The sequence below is a fragment of the Stegodyphus dumicola genome, chromosome 1 (assembly GCF_044657685.1).
Source record: "Stegodyphus dumicola isolate Sdum_Otavi_A_Nest chromosome 1, ASM4465768v1".
Lineage (NCBI taxonomy): Eukaryota > Metazoa > Arthropoda > Arachnida > Araneae > Eresidae > Stegodyphus > Stegodyphus dumicola.
The window spans coordinates 187,258,218-187,277,537 of NC_140768.1; the positions used below are offsets into that span (position 1 = coordinate 187,258,218).

The window sequence follows — 19,320 nt, forward strand, 5'->3', positions numbered from 1 at the left end:
GTCTTCATTTCAACCTCAAATTAGGATGGTCTCTAAAAAGTTTATCAAGATCGCGCATAGGCCATGAATTTCAAATGGCAGTGCTTGAATGTAAAGAACAGATTTTATCCATTATTAACATCTTATTACATTAATATATACTATTATATTAATTATCATCATCCTAATACATTAATGCAGAACTGTCGATTGTGAAATACCTGAATTAATATTACGAAATGCAAACATGAAAGTAATAGTTTGAACTTCCTTCTTAGTATGCAAATTCATATTACTCGTACATAAATATAAACAGATAGAGAGAGAATGCATTAAGTTCCCCTAAAAGATAATTATTAAAATATATACAAGGTTGTAAAATAAAACAGTTCACAAATACATTTTCACAAAACCCACATTACAGTAAAACAACCTACTAAGAATCATAATATTAACTTTAAACTAAACTACTATGAATAAACAAAATACATGTAAGGGAATAATGTAAAATAGTTTATAAGTAAAAACATTTGAGTACAAAACTCATAATATGAAAACTTAAAATAATGTTACTAAAAATAATAAATGAATAAAAAATAAATTAAACTAAAAATATAAATTAAATAAAATAAAATAAACATTTCACTAAAAGAATAAAATTTCTTACAAGAACTAAAACCCTTCATGTGAAAAAGCAATATTAAAATGCATATAAGAGGAAATAAAGAAAAGTTTCGCAAAAATATTAAGAAGTTTCATACATATAAAAATTCCGCACTGTACAGAAAATTCATATATACTTCGAACTAAAAGTGCCTATGAATACATTTGTAAAAATTTGTAAAGGAATATATTGAAATGCATAACAAGAATGTATTTGCATAACAAAACGTGTATATAGAAAAGAAACAATTCAAATGCAACAAACTAAAGAATTCTTAAAAGATAAATAAGGTAATTAAGTAAAACGTATTTGTATACAAACGAAAATATGTGTATACGAAACCTATAATGCTAGAAAAGAAACATATTAAAGTTTGATGCTATGAAAAAAGCATTTACAGGAATGAAATGAGATGTTTTACATGAACAATTTTATAGAAAACTCACATTACAAGAAAAGTAATAAGTTAATTTCAATACTTACAAAAACGAATGTAACGAAATAAAATAAAGTATTTCACAAGTAAAAATTATTTGTATAAAGAATTCCTTTTCTTCATAAATAAATAAATAAATAATATATAAACTTTGAACTGAAGGAATATTTATAAAAATATACGTAATGGAATATGGTAAAGGATTGTAAAAAAATAATGCATTCTGTTTCTTATAAATATAATTAGTTTATACTTCTGTTTAAATGAAAATTTTGTGTTTAATGTATTTATACTTCAGTTTAAATGAAAATTAATACTTATATGCTAAATATATCTAAAATAAAAGTACATTGTGCCTTTTTTACCAAATATCTGTTAAATTGACATTGGCACTGAAAGCAAAATACTCCTGTAAAGGCTTTGATTCTTTCGTTTTTGTAAAGAATATCGTAGTATTAAAATAATATATAAAAGAATAACAGTAGATCGAAATATACTTCGAAATCTCCAACGCGCATCGCGGCCTGAATTTTCATCTTTTAACTTACATTACAAATATATAAGTATATGGATATATATTCATAATTGCATATCATATAATTGCAAATTGTAGAATGGCATCATGCCAGAAGAGTTTTTTTTAACAGTCTTGTCGATGTAAGCTAGTATTTCATTTTCCAACATTGGGGTTCGTGTCCGGATTGTTTACTTCCAAAACCAATGATCATTTTTCCCGTAAAAAATCCAGACAAACCCCAAACCGGAAAACAAGCTTTCATTCCGGTTTTAGTACTAGTTATCAGTATATTTTGAAAGCCCTAATCATACTTCGACCATGGGTCTTCAGCTAGCGGATCGGGCGGGGCCACATAGCCATTAGTTGTTGTTGGAGCATATGTGTCGACTAAGCCAGTATCCTCCGTTGCCATGTACTGGTTTCCAGGCGGACAGAGGTCATTCATTCTTTCCTGTGGAATTTTCAGCTCCAAAGGCATATCCGTTTGCAACTCCAAACTGCTGTTTTTAATTCCATACCAGAAGTACATAAATAGACCTGGCAGACACAATGTAAAATACGTTACAAGAGCAAAAGAAAAATCAGTACAAGAAAAGTATATTCATATACTTATAAAAAGCAAAAAACTGCATAATGAGCATTGCGTTACAACGTATCAGTAAATGTTACTAATTAATAAAGGTTAATTTAGATTGTGCATATATTTAGTAGAAAGAAACAACTTTATGAAAAGCAAAATACTTTAGTTACACTAACTGTTTGGACAGAAATTCAGTAGTGAAATTGAAATGTTTCATTTAGAATGTATTGTTTTATTACTACGACGTGGGTTTTGTTGATACAGTTGTTCAATCATTAAAAATATTTTAACTGTTCCTCACGAGAAACACATTTTCCTCTAGAGAAATGTGTATGTTAATGTTTCCCAGAGACGAGAAAGAAAACTGTGTAGATTGTGGAAGATGCTCGAGCTCACATTCATGTTCTTCAAACTCTTCTTTATCTGATTTTGAGTTCTACAGTGGTGAATTATTCGTCATGCATGGCACACTTTTCAGGAAACAAAACTTCAACTTTTGTGTGGACTTGGCTAATGGATGTCCTAAACTGTAATGTGATTAACAATAACAACAAGTACTCTCAGAGGCTTTTTATAATACTGGAACCCAAAACTGTCGACATTTAATCTTCGACTTTAATCTTCGTCAACTCCTGATTATGTGATTATGAAGTTCTCATATATTCTCCCATAAGTGAAAACGATAATGGATAACGAAGATGGAACTCATCGCTGAACAATATATATTTTGCATTATGTACTGTGTACTCTTCGAGGTTCTGACACTCCTGAAATTGCATTTAACATCGTCGCTTGCAGTTAGTGACTTTGTTTTAACTACCTGACTATAAATATTAATCTGTGAAATTCCAGAAAAGGAGTTTTTGTAGAAATGTGCGAGTTCTAATTTTTGCTATAATTAGATCAGTCGATGTTTTAAACATTTTAATCATAATTTTTTAACTGTCTGATAACCGGCACACATAACTTTCTTTATCTCGAAATTAACTCTGAACATCGAAGTTCTTAGCTTTTCAGGATAAACAGATAAGAGTCTGGATACTATGGCCCTCAGTACATAAAAAGACCTTCTGTTTTAAGAAATATATACTAGTCATTCAAGAACCGATGATTTTTCCTTCTTCCAACAATGATATATCCCTCATTCACGTCCTATTTCTCTCCATCTGTGAAGTCACTACCCCTAAATTAGAACTTTACAGTCTACTCTGTTATAAAACCCCAAATAATGTTGGTTTCCTAACCAGAAATGCATACGCTGGCTTGAAACTTAAGCGATATCTTCGACAAGTGTTTCCCATTACTGTACAACCCCTGTAAAATACTTATTCGAAGATGTTCATTGCGCTTTTGTAACCTTTTATTTTTTTACGATACGAAATTACGATACCTGGACCGAAATTATACTTAAGTTGCGTTGTTTGCTTTAAATGTTTTTAATTCTTATAATTTTTTAAAATTTAAATTAAATAATTACTATGAATGAAGTTATAACTCACTAAAACGTCGAGAACGTTTCTGCAAATAGAGTAAAGTGTCAAACTTCTTCAGCAAACCAGCGTTTGTTTGAGTTCATAAATTACTCTAACATATCTTCATTTAATAATTACAACTTTGTACCTCTTCCGAGATTCCAGAAATTCAGATCGCACTTAATGCTTCTCAAACTATAATGAAATTTTACGAAAATTTTGGTGATACAAGAATTTGTCCAATAATATCCCTAATCGTTACACGAAGATCTCTAAGCTGTCTCTGATTCGACATCTTGCTTAATAGAAGATCAAATAGATGATTTCCCAGGGCATGGCTCATATTTAAAGCAATCTTTGCCTTATTTAAACATTTTATATCTCACAAAAACTCTTGTTTCTGATAAAGTAGTGTCTTCAAAAGTATTGTGCAACATTTCAAACTATTTTGTAGCAGAAGCTGCATTGCGAAATCAGAAACATAATGCATGCCGTTTGCTTAATTTAATTCTTCATTTCAGATATCACAAAAGCAAAATTTTTTTATTCGTTAAAAAAGAAGCTTTATGTAAAAGATAACAAAAAGTGAAATAAAAGTTATTACCAAATGTTGTTGAAAGTCGTAAGATGAGTAAATTAGTATTCTAGTTGCCTGAATTCTAAGTTTCCAAATATCCAGATTGATTGTATTAGTTTCTTTCCAAGCAAAATTATCAAGCTTGTTGTCATTCATACTTTTCAGATCATTTTCATGTATGTAAACAATGTAAAAATAACAATAACAACTTATTCATTCTTATTCTTATTCATTAAGGACATGTTCATACGGCCTAGTGTTTTAGGTCAATACAGAAATAATGTTTTATATTAATAGAAATTAAGCATTTTAAAGACTGAAGTTTCTTACTGGCTTCGCAAAAAAGAATATTCAAATTTTCTGACCTTCCATGATTCACATGATTTTCTTCCGTAATATATTTGTAGTATAATGCGAAGATAATTTAAAATTCGACAAAAAAAATGCAGCCTTAGACTGGCATAGATTTTAATAAAACTACTAATTTCGACAACAATCAGACATGGGTTTCTATTTTTCAGGAGAAAACTTACTTTTTTTTTTTTTTTTTTTTTTTTTTTTTAAGATAAGAGATGTAACGACCATGTTTATACAGAAATCCATGACAAAGAATAAGAAAGCGCAAGTAGCGCCATCTGTCGAAGAAATCATTAATATAAAGTGAAACATAGACGATGTTAAGGTGTAGAGACATTTGGCATTTTTTAGGAAGCAGGAAAGATGAATAATGAGCAGCGCCCTCGCCGGGAATCGAACCACGGACCTCTGAAATATGCGCTCAGCGTGCAAACCACCACATCCCGAAGGCATGCTAAAAAGGCGGGTGAAATACCTTATATTCTCCCCGTTTTAAAGGACGACTGGGTTTTTTAGAGAACCCAATAGCCAAATCCTGGGTGCAGAGAATAAGCATCCATCATCCTTTTTAATTCGGGCGCCACTTTAGAGACATTAGGTATTTTTAAGAAGCCGGAAAGATGAAAAATGAGCAATGCCCTCGCCAAGAATCAATCCGCGGACCTCTGGAATACGCGCCTAGCATGCAGACCGCCACACCACGAAGGCATGCTAAGAAGGCGGGAGAAATAAAGGCTTTGAAAGAGTTGGAAAAATCTGAAATGAATCTTTTTCATTAACTAAAGACGATAAATTATTGTGATTGTGAAACGCTTGGGAAGGAAATTTAATTCATTAAGAAATTTTAGTTCGATATGTTATTATACTGGCCCACTTAATCGTAATTTTGACCTTAGTTATGCGAAAATAATCCACAAAATATTTTTCATTTTATTTTTTCCTTCTCTCCCACTTAAAAGACAATTGCTAGAATTCAAGCTAGAGACATTCCATTTGCTAGACAGTTCATTGAGTTAATCACTTATACCACGAGAGCACATCAAAAGTTCTGCTTCCTGGCATTAAAGTTCAGTATTTATTTATCGATTTTTTAATTTAAATCATTTATAGAAATCCAGCAGCTAAATTTAGCTGATATTATTTTTTTAAATGTGTAAAACAGGTAGATTTTTTTCTACTTCTAGACAAGTAAGCGTTTTTAAAAATCAAATTAATATGTTAAGTCGTAAACTTTCCTTTCAAAAATATTGGCAATAGTTTATACATTATATAAATCAGCTCGTTCATTAAAGATATACATTACTAAGGATAGTTTACTGTTTTAAATCGCTTATTTAATTAAGCAATTGTAATTATAGTTTGGAATATTAAGATCTTACGGAATTAGGGGACGAAATTTTGACAATTGGCTAATTTCACACCACGTGAAAGATGAATTAAAAGCTTTATATCACGTATAATACAATATTTGCGATGTCATGGAGATTATAAATGCATGGTAAGGTATGATGTGTGATACGATAACAGCCCACACATCTGAAGAAAAATAAAACATAATAAAAATGATTTTTATACACTAAGCTTTTATTTAAAATGGGTATGATAATTAATGCACTTAAAGGAGATAAATAAGAATTTTATATCGTGAATAATAAAAGCGTGGAGCACCTAATTAACAAAGTCTATTAATTAAATGGCATTGCCAAATGTATGTTTTAAAATTGTCGAATTCCATCATCATTTTTAATTTATAATGGATGCCTCACTCTGTTATTATACGCGATATAAAATTTTAGATGAATTGTGTAAACAGAATTATTTAATCTATTATTCATATAAAACTATATGTAAATTATTTTTCTCTTTTTATTGCATTAATTATCTCATCCATTCTAAACAAACGCTTATTGTATAAAACCATTTTTAATTATATTTTATTTTCTGTTTTTTATTCTAATTTTCACATTATCTATAAAAAAAATGCTGCGCCAATTCGTTATAAACTGCTCCAAGATGGCAGATTCAAAAGCAATTTTTCCTCGAGAAACTCCTTTTTATTTCACCTGCTTCAGGAACACATTTTTTTTTTTTTTAAGTAAAAAATCGCTCTTAATATTTTTTATAATTCTTGTTTTAAAAGACGACGGAACGTTTGTACATAGTTCGTAAAAATTTCAGAAATTTGTATAAAATAGATTTTTAAATATTAAATTTTAAAATCATAATAATAAAAAAAAATAATCAAAAAATGGAGCAATTTTTAAAAATTCACCGAAAATTTAGAAATTAAGTTTGAAATAACATTCGTTAAAAAAAAATGTTTTTTGCTGCATTCGATAGTTTAAACAGTAAAATTATGATATATTTAGTTGGTCATTAAACGAAGATATATGCAAAAAACCGATTAAGTATTAAATAAAAAATTCTAAGCCATTCACAACATTGCATTGTCATCGACTAAGATTGTGTCTACAATATGTGAACTTATTAGTAGTTAAAGTAAGTAAAGTAAGTTAAAAATCGATGAGAAAATTTCGTCAGCTGTGGTTAGTTTGTTTTATTTAATTATGGCAAAGCACACTAGGGCTATCTTCCTAAGGGGGAGATGCCTTCGTGGAGGACTTTCTAAGGGAAACTGACTCGTATGCACGTTACACATGGGGAAAACCACGAAAACGCCCATGCAGCCAGCCCGTTCGTGGGATTCGAACCTCGGACCGAACTACCAGCGTTCAGCGACTTTACCGCTCGCCCGCTGTGAGTGAGGGCTTTTAAATAAGAGTTTATATAATAAATTAAAGATCCATGCTTTTAATTCTTTTTTTTTCCAGTCGCTTTTGAGAAAAGACCATGGTCAAAAAACTTCTCACCTACGCTCATCCAGAGTAGAAACCGGATCAGGGTTAAAACGGACAGCTTGAAAATAAGGTAGATATTCACAGTTATGGCTATTCCTGGAATGAAGGGAACACAGGGAGCCTTGAACTTTAAGTCGCATCTGAAATAGTAAATAAAACACATTACTTATTGATATTATAAAATCAGCCCATAATAAATTATGTTGTGCTTAATGATAATATGCAGTTTGCTATTAAGTATAGTAGTTATTTTATAGAAGGGAAAAAGGCAAAATTCACGCAGGGTAAGTTAGTAAAAATTCTCGAAATTCCTTGACTTAAGAATTTCACCAATAATTTCGCAGTCGAGGATTTACATCAACATTTCTGGAGAAGAGATGGGTACCAGAAACTGAAGAACAAATTCAAATTTTGATAGTCGTCAATCTTGAAATACGGAAAGCTGAGAGATTTTCGTGCGAAAACTAAAAATAAAGGGGAAGCTTTCGCTCTTTGTTAGTGCTTAGATACCATTCATTCTCTTAGTTCTCAAGTGGCGTAGAACCCATTTTTGAAACTTTGATACAAAGCTGGAAATGTGTTGTAAAATGTTATCTGAAAGTAGTGGAAAACAACAAATTTCCAAATAAAGGTAGCAGTAATAAAAATTTTAGATTAACAGTAATAGATTGATGATGCGGTAATAAATCCTCATTTCCCAAAAGCCTAAACAACGGCCTTAATACCTTTTTTAAAAAAGTAGTTCTTTCCTAGAGCAGCATTTAAATCATTTTCTAGATATTGCATAAAACAGAATAAATCCTGAGTTACAGTCTATAATCTGACGTTTTTGACATACTAACTCGGAAACAGAAGTAGCAGCCATTTTTCAAATAGCAATGCTTTACTTAGTGATGCTATACAGCCATCTATGATCGACAGTTGAAAGTTCTAATAATATAGAATGAATAAACACAGGAATGGAATCTGTAAAGGCATTTACAGAAGAATAAACAAATTTAAACTCTTGTCTACTAGAGTGGACATGATGCAAGAAAGGGCTAATATTTACAGCTTTCCTTAAAAAGGAACGTGCGCGTCTTTGAAAGTTTCTAAGAAAGGTAGTTTGGTAGGTTTCGAAAATAATTTCATTTGAAAACTTTGAAAATTCGTCAGACTGGCGAGAAATAGCCAGATGTTGTCGCCGAATACTGGCAAGAAGATTTCTAACCTTATCTCCGATCCTACATCTGCTCTTCTAACACATGCAATGCAATCGACTCAGAATCGAAAAATCTACGAAACGTAATACTCAAACATTTACAAACACAATGAAAGGTCACAAATTCAAAATTAAATTATTTACACTATACGTGAACATAAAATTACAGTATTAAATGCACATTGCTATTTAAGTAAATAAAAACAATGTACAAAGCTATAAAACACGTTAAAAATTACAAGCAAATTAATGTAAGAATTTATAACAATAATATCTGGTTTTTAAACATTATTGAATAGTATCACATCCTATGAAAATTAGATTATAATTTATCAACAGTTTGAACACATTTTTTATTACGAAAAATAAGTTTATAACGCTTACTTTGTTTGGGGCTGCCTAGAAATGATTAGCAAACAAAAAATGATGCCGAAAAGGAACACGAGCAGGAAGAAGATGGCTGCCCCACTTCTATTCTCTAATGCTGGCATGGCGCACACAACAATCAGATCCATTATGATGATAAGCAAGTAGAGCACTCCAACCATCTTCATCACAAAAATGCCCGTTGCTCCCGAAGCTTCGCCAGGATTAATCCAGTGGTAAGGGAGTATTTTCATTAAGAAGAGCATAATCCTAAGTGGAAAATATCAGTCATTTATAGGTACTACTCATAAAGCAGGAACAAAAGTCTGGTATTACAGGAAAACAAGAACATTTTGTTGTGAATTTTGTTCACGATTTAATTTAAAACTTCATTTTCTATAAAAAGAGTGTTACATGTATTTTATATACGAAATATATTATAAATATTGGATGAAGAGATTCTAACGATTTTGAAATTGAAACCAACAACATGAAATGAACTCGCATACTGTAAAATCTTTCTATGGGGATCAGCCGCAGTTATCGATAATTTTAATCTCTGCAGAGATCGTCGTATTACAGAGCTAATATTCAATAATGATGTTTTTTATGTTATCAGAGAAATTTTTCATTTTCAGAGGTAGTCGCAATGAAAGGTTCAGTAGCTTTATTTATATCACAAATTAACAGATACAGAATTTCATTTAATAATAGCGTCACACATTTGTTTAGCTATTTTTGGAACAATTTCAAACTATTTTTTGAACATATTTCAAATGTTCTTCATAGTCTGGACCACTCTTTGGACAAAGTTTATTAATAGAACTGCAGTTGTTTCCTCTTGTGTTACCCTAAATTCGACCATGTACCTAGGTGTCTTAAGCCTAGTTATTGCTTTTGTGGATGTGCTTATGTTACACTTCAGAAAATCTTAAGAGAAGAATTCCCGTATTGACAGGTCTGGAGAGCTTACTAGCTATGGAAACCTTCTTCCTTCAGCAATCACATGATAGGGAGAGTTTTCCTGAAGCACCATCATTAATTCTATGACAACCCAATTTGCTGGAATCTTAGCCTCTGAAAATCTATCATATTGTCAAAGCATGTTTCCAAAAAAACGTTGAATTCTTCTGTGAACATTTAGAAAAAGCATTGCTTAAACAATAAAAGGCTGAAAAAATTAATAGTATTGTGTATCATTTTGTCCTTTTAAATAAATCAAATTCTGACATACAGTTCATAGTGCTGCTTTCATTTCCTATATCGTCAATTTCCTTAGAATTAACATGATAAAAATCCTGCACTTTACTTAGGTTTACACAGAGTGGTCTGGCTATATTCGATTTGAGAATATTTACTACGACAAGGCAACGAAAGTTCGCAAAGTATCACTCATTTGTTTAATTAACTAGGTCCCTTACATCACTTCAGAAAATTCTGAAAAAAGCATTTATATATCGAGAATTCAAGGCGAATGATCGCCCCGCCTATTCATCAACTCAAATGAAGGTTTAAAGAAATTTAAACTTTAAACTCTACAAACACATGGCTTTGCTTACCAAATTAATCTCGGCAGCTTGGGAGATTTCAGGTAGCATGAAATGTAATTTAGAATTGTAAGAAGTTTAATTCTCGAGATTCACAAAGTAAGAAGTCTACCTGAGTGTTGGCTAATAAATTAAACCCGCTAGCAAAACGTAACTCGGCTAACAAAATGCTAACATCGGTCTAAAGTAACTCATAGTGCTAGGCGAGCAAACAGCAGAATGTTCAGGGTGCCTCCGAAAGCTCTCCCCATTCAAGAACTCTGTTCTTAAATATATATGTATCTAATTCGCATCTTGATAAGATATGATGGAAAATAGAAGCGATAGGATATCTCAGATACTAAGATAATTGTTTTAACATAAAGCCTACACTTTACTGCAAATTTGGTAGAGTTTCCCTAAAAATGTGTGTAAACTCACAGATCAATGTACAGCGTGTTTCAAAAAGAATATAAGTATTTCGAATGCATATATTTATTAAACTGTATGACATACGAATATGAAACTTTACACACAAATGTACGAACCTAAGCATAACTCTGATACTGTTGGTAAACTAACGAAAAATCTCGAAAACTCTTGTGCACATCTCTATGTAGTAAACTTTATCTTACAATTTGAATTTCCTAGAATCTCTTCTGTCTATCACGCCATAAAACCAAATTTTGCAAGCAGTGGTAAAAGAAGAAAAGACTTATTCTTGTTCATTGTACATCAGTTCGTTTGTTAGGCTTGCAGTAGCTGTTTATGTCACAACTATTGAAAGTTTTATAGTTTCGTTTTCTTTTTCCATTCTAAAAATATGTAAAAGTAACCACTCTTCAGTGTTCTACATAAGACGCACACTTTTAAGTGTTATATAAGTATAGAGCCTAGACATTATTTTAAACTATGTAATGAAGATGAGTCATATGCAAAGTACATAAACAGTTTTATTCCAGTATCTTCAAAACAGTACTTCTGCAAAACACGCAAAACTGCGGAATTATCAAAGCGCGCAAAATTTGGGACTACTGCGCACATGTAATTAAAAATTTAACATAGTTACTGAACATCATCATTATTATTTATTTGTTTTATTTGTTTATTTGTTTTTTGATCCTTACTTGGTTTTTGGTTAAATTAAGTATTTCAATTTATATGTATGTGGTAATTCGCTCCTATAACTCATCCTCCTTTTCCTAAATCTGGCAACAGCGACAGCAGGAGATACTTCTTCAAGCTGTGTGAGGAAATATTCAAATGCATTCCGATGATGTGAGAACGCGGCGTTGAATGGAGCTGAACCATACCGCTCGAGAACATTGATTGACGATGTGATTCTGTTTTATGATGAAGAACTTTTTATCTTACTTCCTTTCACACTGTAAATACCATAATCATGTTTATTCTTTCATCATTAAATACCCTTAAAATGCTACTGCCTTCCTCTATTTTAATCCTAACCTACATGGGGGCTCGGCCCTGCAAACTCTTTCGACTCCTTGAACTAAAATTTGTTCTTCTCGTTAGCTTTTTAAATCCCCTAGACTACCTAAAGACGGTATTCATTTATGCAACAATAATAATGATCAAATTTTTGTTAATGTCGCTAATGTTACTCATGATCACACAGTTCCACCTGATCTGTCACACATCTCAAAATTTGAAATTCGCGAGGAAGTTCAACATATCATTACTCCTCACAAACCACACGAAGTCAACACTGCTATGCAAGATTTTCAGAATATAACAGAAAATGAAATTCAGTTGAAGAACACAGTTAAGGAAAATGATGATGATGCTGCACATGACGATTTAGAATTGGATTTAGATGATGACAATTTGGATTTGGATGATTACCATGACAAAGATGATGCTGATACCAATGATGGAGCTCATGATGATGATGTTAATGAAGATGGTGATGACGCAGACGACGACATGGATCAAGATCATCATATTGATGATGACGACAATCATAACGCTAATGGTGATGATGGCACTCATGAAGATGATGTTAATCATGTTGATCAAGATGACGTTGCTGTTGTTGATGAAGATCATGTCAATGAAGGTGATGTTGATGACAACGAAGATGATGATGACAGTCATGAAGCTAATGATGATGATAATGTCGATAATGACCCAAACGTGCAGAATACTGAAGAAACTGCGAAAAATAAACTGAATCAATTTGAACAAGCATGTGCTGATCAAGCAAACGAGAAAACACCTAAAACACCTGCTAAAAGTGCAGAAATTCCCAAAGAACAGAAAAATAATCTAAGGAAACTACTTGTCTCTGACATTCCAGCGGATAGTACAATTTCTCAAATTGCCGAACTTTTTCCAAAAGCATCTCAGATAACTCTGAATTTATTACCTGTACATCCAAATGTTACCGTAAGTTATATACAGGAAAATTATGCAGTTGAAGCTTTTGAGGCAAAACAGAATGCTGAAATACTTAGAATCAAAATTACTGTTTCATACACTTTATCCGCTTCACACCCAAAGAAACGCAAGAAGAGAGCCTAGAAGTATAAACGAAGAAAATTTAAACGAACTTCAAAGACAATGACATTGCTGACGCTGACACAGCATGATAATGAAAAAGCTGCATTATGCATTGAAGCTCAACGGAACCTCCTCCGTTTACAGCAAGCACATATACGACAGTATAAGAAACGTCGCAAACCTCCCTGCAAATACAAACTTGGACACCAAATACCAATCCAGCCTGAACTGAAACTTCCACTTGGACTGAATCTTCGACTTGAACTGAAACTTGGACTTAAACTTCGTCCCAAATTATTCGGTCCTTATGAGACAGTTCATCCCTCTGATTGTTACGAAGTACGAAAGATACGCCATGAAGACACCATTAAGATGTCAACCTGTGCTGATAAGATGAACTGGTGGTGCACAAAGCTAACATTCGCCACCTGGACATTGATTTTTTTTCACTTTTTCTACTTTTTGTTTTTTTTTTCTTTCTTTTCAGATCAACCCCCAGGCGAGGACGCCCGGCAAGGCAGAATGGCCGTGTGGTAATTCGCTTCTATAACTCATCCTCCTTTTCCTAAATCTGGCAAGAGCGACAGCAGGAGATACTTCTTCAAGCTGTGTGAGGAAATGGACAGACTTTCATTCTGATGATGTGAGAACGTGGCGTTGGATGGAGCTGAACCATGCCGCTCGAGAACATTGATTGACGATGTGATTCTGTTTCATGATGAATCTTACTTCCTTTCACACTGTAAATACCATAATCATGTTTATTCTTTCATCATTAAATACCCTTAAAATGCTACTGCCTTCCTCTATTTTAATCCTAACCTCATCCTACATGTATTCAATCCATAAAAAGTTAATGAATGTACTTACAGCGAAGCTACTCAAGGTTTCAAATCATCGGTCTTATGGAGGCGGTCATCTTCCATGGATGATGCTCAGTACTTATCCTTATATTTATTGTAAAAAGAATTGGTTTGCCTGCCATGTGAATAGTATTATACTTTACATGATTGTTTTTGGCTATACGCTCTTTTTTGACTAACATATGATATTGCATGTTTATAATTGCGATGTATAAAATATTAGTGTAGTTTTAATTTACCATTTTACTTGCATCATGCACTGTTTAACGTCCACATACTTCATTTGCTCACAATTTACAAAACTTGATATTTTAATAATTCTGTTTATTCGTAAACATTTTAGGCAACATTTCTATCAAGATCTTTATAAATGATAAAAGTTCAAATGAAGACTTAAAGTAAAAAGAATTCACTTTTGGAAATGAAACTGCGATGCCATTATACCAATGATTAAATTCATGAAACGTTCAAACAAAGGAAAATAAATGGAACTCTTACTGTAACACGGAAACGCAAAGTTGGTATTAATAATCTGTGAACTTTAAATGCATTAATATCTCATAAAAGAAAGTATTAAAATAATATAATTGGCAATGACAAACGATAACGTGTTTTAGAGACTTTGCAAATTTCCTTTTAAATCCGCCCTTCGTGATACAGTAAATGTCTCCTTTGTAATGCAACGTGAACAAATTTAGCTGCACTGTTACCTCATTTAACATCAGGATAATAATTCTGATTATACCCATATTCTAATCTCCATCAAGAGTACTCACTTCAAATGAATGGTATACACCAACCGAAAATGGGTATGATGTGCCGACAATCGACCACGTTTTAGCTATCTGTTTCTGTAACCAGATTTAATGCTGATTATGAATTATTCTTATGAGTATTGAAGAAATATATTATTAAATACATTTTTAAGGTGAGCCAAACAATTCTGGACCGAATTTCGGTCACGTCAGATAAAAGGCTACATGCTCGCTGCTGCACGCATATTAAACCCACAAAAAATTTGTAAAATCTCTAAAATGTTTAACATTTGCCTTTCATTATCATAATCTATGTTATCCCATCCTTTAAGTTGTAGAGGTAAATTCCTGGAGTTAACTATGACCCATTTTCCACGTTAAATAAGTAAAGTCTTAAGCAATGCATTGAAAGAATCTAATATGATCTCATAAATCAAATTCCGTTTACCAACCTATGAGGTATTGTAAAAGCTGCTGCAAGTGGTGGCGGCTGCGATGGCTGTGGCGGTGGTACCGCCCCGTAGCTCGTGTCCGCACCCTTCATCAACAGATCGTCATCCCTTTGAGCGGTGTCTCGGAGCAAATCTGGCCTCTGATGCTCGCCGAAATCCAAGTCACCTTTAGGACTTTCGTCACTGTCTGAAGAGTCGTAGCGATTGGTTCGTTTCGTGTGGATTGTTGTAGTTGTCGTGGCGGGGAAGAGAGTACTGGGATTCTCTTTGGAAGGTGTTGGACATGCGGAACGGATGGACTCCGGTAACAGTTGGACTAGAGTGGTTCTAGGTGGCTGATATCTCAGCAGGAGAACACATGTGGACACGAGGGTATATGCCATGAGGGTGCCTAAGATAAAAAACAAGGTTTGAAAATAGAAAATAATTGAACTATCCCAAATAGCTTGTAGAAAATTTTATTATAATTTAATATAAGATTAAATCGATAAACCACTGTTAATATTCACTGCCGATATTAAGATAGTAATACAGAGTTCCAAAAATAATTAGAGATGCTTTTAGCTGTAGACCACTTACAATGGTTAAGCGCAAATTCTTCAAGATTTTAAGACCACGGTATTCTGTGAACAGGTTACTTTAACACTTGCATCTGATATTTGTACTTGAGCGTTCGGACAATCAATAGTTTATCCGAATATTGAAAAGTGGTAAAAATTAAAAAAATGTTAAAAATAATATTTACAAATAGGATTTGAATTCCAACAAAGAATTCCCAAAACGTGCACACATTCAACTAAAATTTTAGATCTACTAAGTAACTTGAGATAAGGTCTAGGTAAGCAGAATAATATACGGAAGAGTTTATGGGTAAACCAAATACTGCTCAGCCACTAACTAAAGAAAGCGCCAGATAGCAAAGAAATACTAATTCTTGCTTTTAAAAAATTCTGCATTTTTTAAAAAAATTAATTCTTACTGATTTTTATTTTAATTTACTCTATCGGCCTCCATCTGCAGACTTTGTTTACTATCACTAGTGGTTACAGTATTTATATTTTGTGTTTCGACAATTAATCCAGTTACGTAACACGTTTTCATACATCCAGTTTTAATATTCTCGTATTTATTTATTCACCATATAAATGGCAGCTGATCTGTAATTAACTTTCAGTTTTTAATGTCGTCCTATTAATCATCAAGAATCATTAAGTATCTAAAGTACATAAAGAGAGTTGATATGAATTGTTCAATTATATGTAACAAAATAATAATATAATGTATGTAGATATGGAGACAGGCAATGATATAAATGTGAGGTTTTTACGACAACAGTATCTAGTTCGTTTGTTAATTTTAAACAATGCAGTATAGTGCAGCCAGATCCTGCTGCATTGTATTCCTCTGTAATATCAACAAATCATTAAACAAACAGCGTATAAATGTTATAATGATTTGCGTAAATAAATCATTAATTCTATTAATAAATGTATAATGATTTCCAAATAATAAATCATTAAAAATATAATTAGAAAAGTTCATTACCTTAAGATTTTGGACCATTACCTTAAGATTTTAGAAGAAATCTTTACATATCATTTGCAATTTGACAAGGCAATTATTACCGCCTCATGCGTATTTATTTATTATGAACGGTTTCTTGAACGTAACTTTATTAGCAACTTATCTTTAATTTTCCAAGCGAAAATTTCAGCTACCTATGAAGCAATACTTTGGATCATGACCTGATTATGAAGATAAAAAAGAAATTAAAATTTGTCTTGATAGTCAGATTACTACACAACACACATCAAACTGCGCTTAAGTCGATAGAGATCACACGAAATATACGATTACAACTGAAATCAAATTCTGTCACGGAAGAGATGAAAATGTATCATTTCTGAATTAAAAGGAATGAAAAATACACTTTTGTACCAAAAATGCAATCACAAATGATGTTTGTCGATATATTAAAGTATAAAACAAATGGAAATTTTTTCCCTGAAGTTTAAGATAAAAAATTTTCTATTAATTCAAATACTTAATAGTTCATGGAATATTCTTGGCTATTTTAATCGTTTTAACATTAAGGTAATTGTACGTGAATGTGGACAGGAGGTTGCACATCCAGTTCGTATTCTTCCATTTTTTGATGGTTTAAAGAATATTAAAAATTTATACACTCCTGATAAAAAAGTAAACTGAAAAGGCAAAATACACGGAATAAAACAACAACAAAAAAAAAAAAAAAAAAAAAAATAACGGATATGCGTTAAATTGATCCAGAAGGTTGATGTGGCATTACGAGACTGCATACTAGAAAAGATATACTGAAGCACATGTGTTACGACCATCACATCGAGAAAGACTACATGGATCGGATTAATGTGCAATGGAAACATCACGCTTATAGCGGTTAACAACAACATGTCGTCTCAACATGTTCCACACATGCTGTATGGAATTCAGGTTCGGTAACCTAGCAGGCTACGGCAGATGTGGAATGGTTTCACTCTCTAGACAACCCCTTACCACTCGAGTTCTATGCAGGCGAGCGTTATCGTCCATAAATATTGCGTCGGTATCCAGCGCAGAGATAAAAGAACGCGCAAGAGGGTGTAGAATTTTGTCGCTACATAAGACGGCTGTGGCAGAATCACAGAGAGGTAGGTGCGGCCTTTTATTGCTATCACAGCCCATACAAGTAAGCCTCACGGGCGTAGCTAGATGGGGGCAAGGGGGGCATCTGTCCCCGGGCGCAGAATCCAAGGGGCGCCAAACTGATGTTACGACATTTTAGAATTAAATGTTTTCCATCCTTGGCAAGCAGTAGGGGTCGCGAAATCTTCAGTTGTCCCTGGGCGCTGAAACCCTAGCTACGACTCTGGTAAGCCTACTCTTCTGTAATAGTATCTTAGCTGTAGATAGCGTGTTCCTGGTTAGCATTACTTTCGGGAATCGTTCTGGATGCTAAATCAAAACTCATCCGTAGAAACCACGTAGCTCCACTACCCTGATGTTCACGGGCCAATTCAACCGCGTTTTGACATGCTATGGAGACAAAGGAAAACACCACAGGTCGTCGCGTGTACAGTCCACCTTTATGCAGTCGACGCGATACAGATTGACGGTATATGTGCCGTCCTGCTGCAGCAGTGAGATACGACGCCAGCTGTGGAGCTGTTAGTAATCTACAACGTCTTGCACTTAGCAACAGGAAGCGATCGACTGTCGTCCTGGTAATCCTCCGGCGTCCAGACCCCATCTTCTACAGGGGATTTGATCCCTTTGATAATGATTCCACAGCCTATTGATGACACTACAATGCACATTCAGCTCCCTTGCCAAAGCGGATAGTCTTGCACCACGTTGCAACATCCCGACAGCCTTCCAGCGTTTTTCATCGTGCAAATGGTATCTTCGGTTTACGGTTTCGATTTGGGTATCTCGGATTACACGGAATTATCGCTGCTTGCGAACTGATACATAGATTCGTCATTCCCCTTTTAAAGGCGTTGTGAAGTGACTGCAGGACTGTATTTTATGCTAATTTTGGTTGTCTATTTCATTCGGCAATGCAACCTCTACCTCATATGTAAATTGTCTGTTTTAAGTTTCCTTTTTACATTTGTACCTTTTCTTTTAGCGGTTATTTCTTATTTTTGAGGACGAGATTACTTTTAGTTCATTTAAATATTTAATTTCAAATGATGAAATTTTCAAAATGGTTTAAAATGTGGATTAATAGCGTGTGCAATTAGAAATTAGTAAATATCAAATGCCAAGTGCTTGAAATACAGTAGTACCTTGGTTCTTTACGTAAAGAGCGGTTTTATTTTATTTACTTCCTTAAATACATAGACTTTCTTTCTAAATGCCGGTAAGCTATCGCTTTGCCAAAAATTCAACAATTTCTTTCACAATTTCGAATGGATTACAACTAACACTAAAATTTTCAAAGATCGACTACTTATCAACAATAGCTGATAACAATTAGACAGTTTGTCGTAAGTGTAAAAATACCAAAATTCAGTTCTTTAGAAAAAGACGCCTGGTTTTATTCTCATCTAATTTCTGCAGAAGATGGAAAGCAGCTGATATGCACCGATGATAAACAGACATATACCTCGCTACGGCAAAACATAAACAGATAGAACTTGAGTTCGTTTAATGGACAGCTTGCATGTATAGATA

The 19,320-nt window shown here is 33.1% G+C and overlaps 1 protein-coding gene across 1 annotated transcript in view; it reads right to left on the bottom strand.

Annotated features, from left to right (window-relative positions):
• Positions 1–1,258: 1,258 nt before the first annotated feature.
• LOC118200712 (solute carrier family 7 member 14-like) overlaps positions 1,259–19,320 on the bottom strand; it is a 349,638-nt gene continuing 331,576 nt past the window's right edge. Inside the window, exons 9-12 of the mRNA XM_085823820.1 lie at positions 15,124–15,514; positions 9,026–9,277; positions 7,453–7,580; positions 1,259–2,133 (exon numbers count right to left, since the gene is read on the bottom strand). Of these exons, the coding sequence (XP_085679946.1) occupies positions 1,898–2,133; positions 7,453–7,580; positions 9,026–9,277; positions 15,124–15,514 (1,007 nt within the window). The 3' untranslated portion in view covers positions 1,259–1,897. The remainder of the gene's footprint in view (positions 2,134–7,452; positions 7,581–9,025; positions 9,278–15,123; positions 15,515–19,320) is intronic.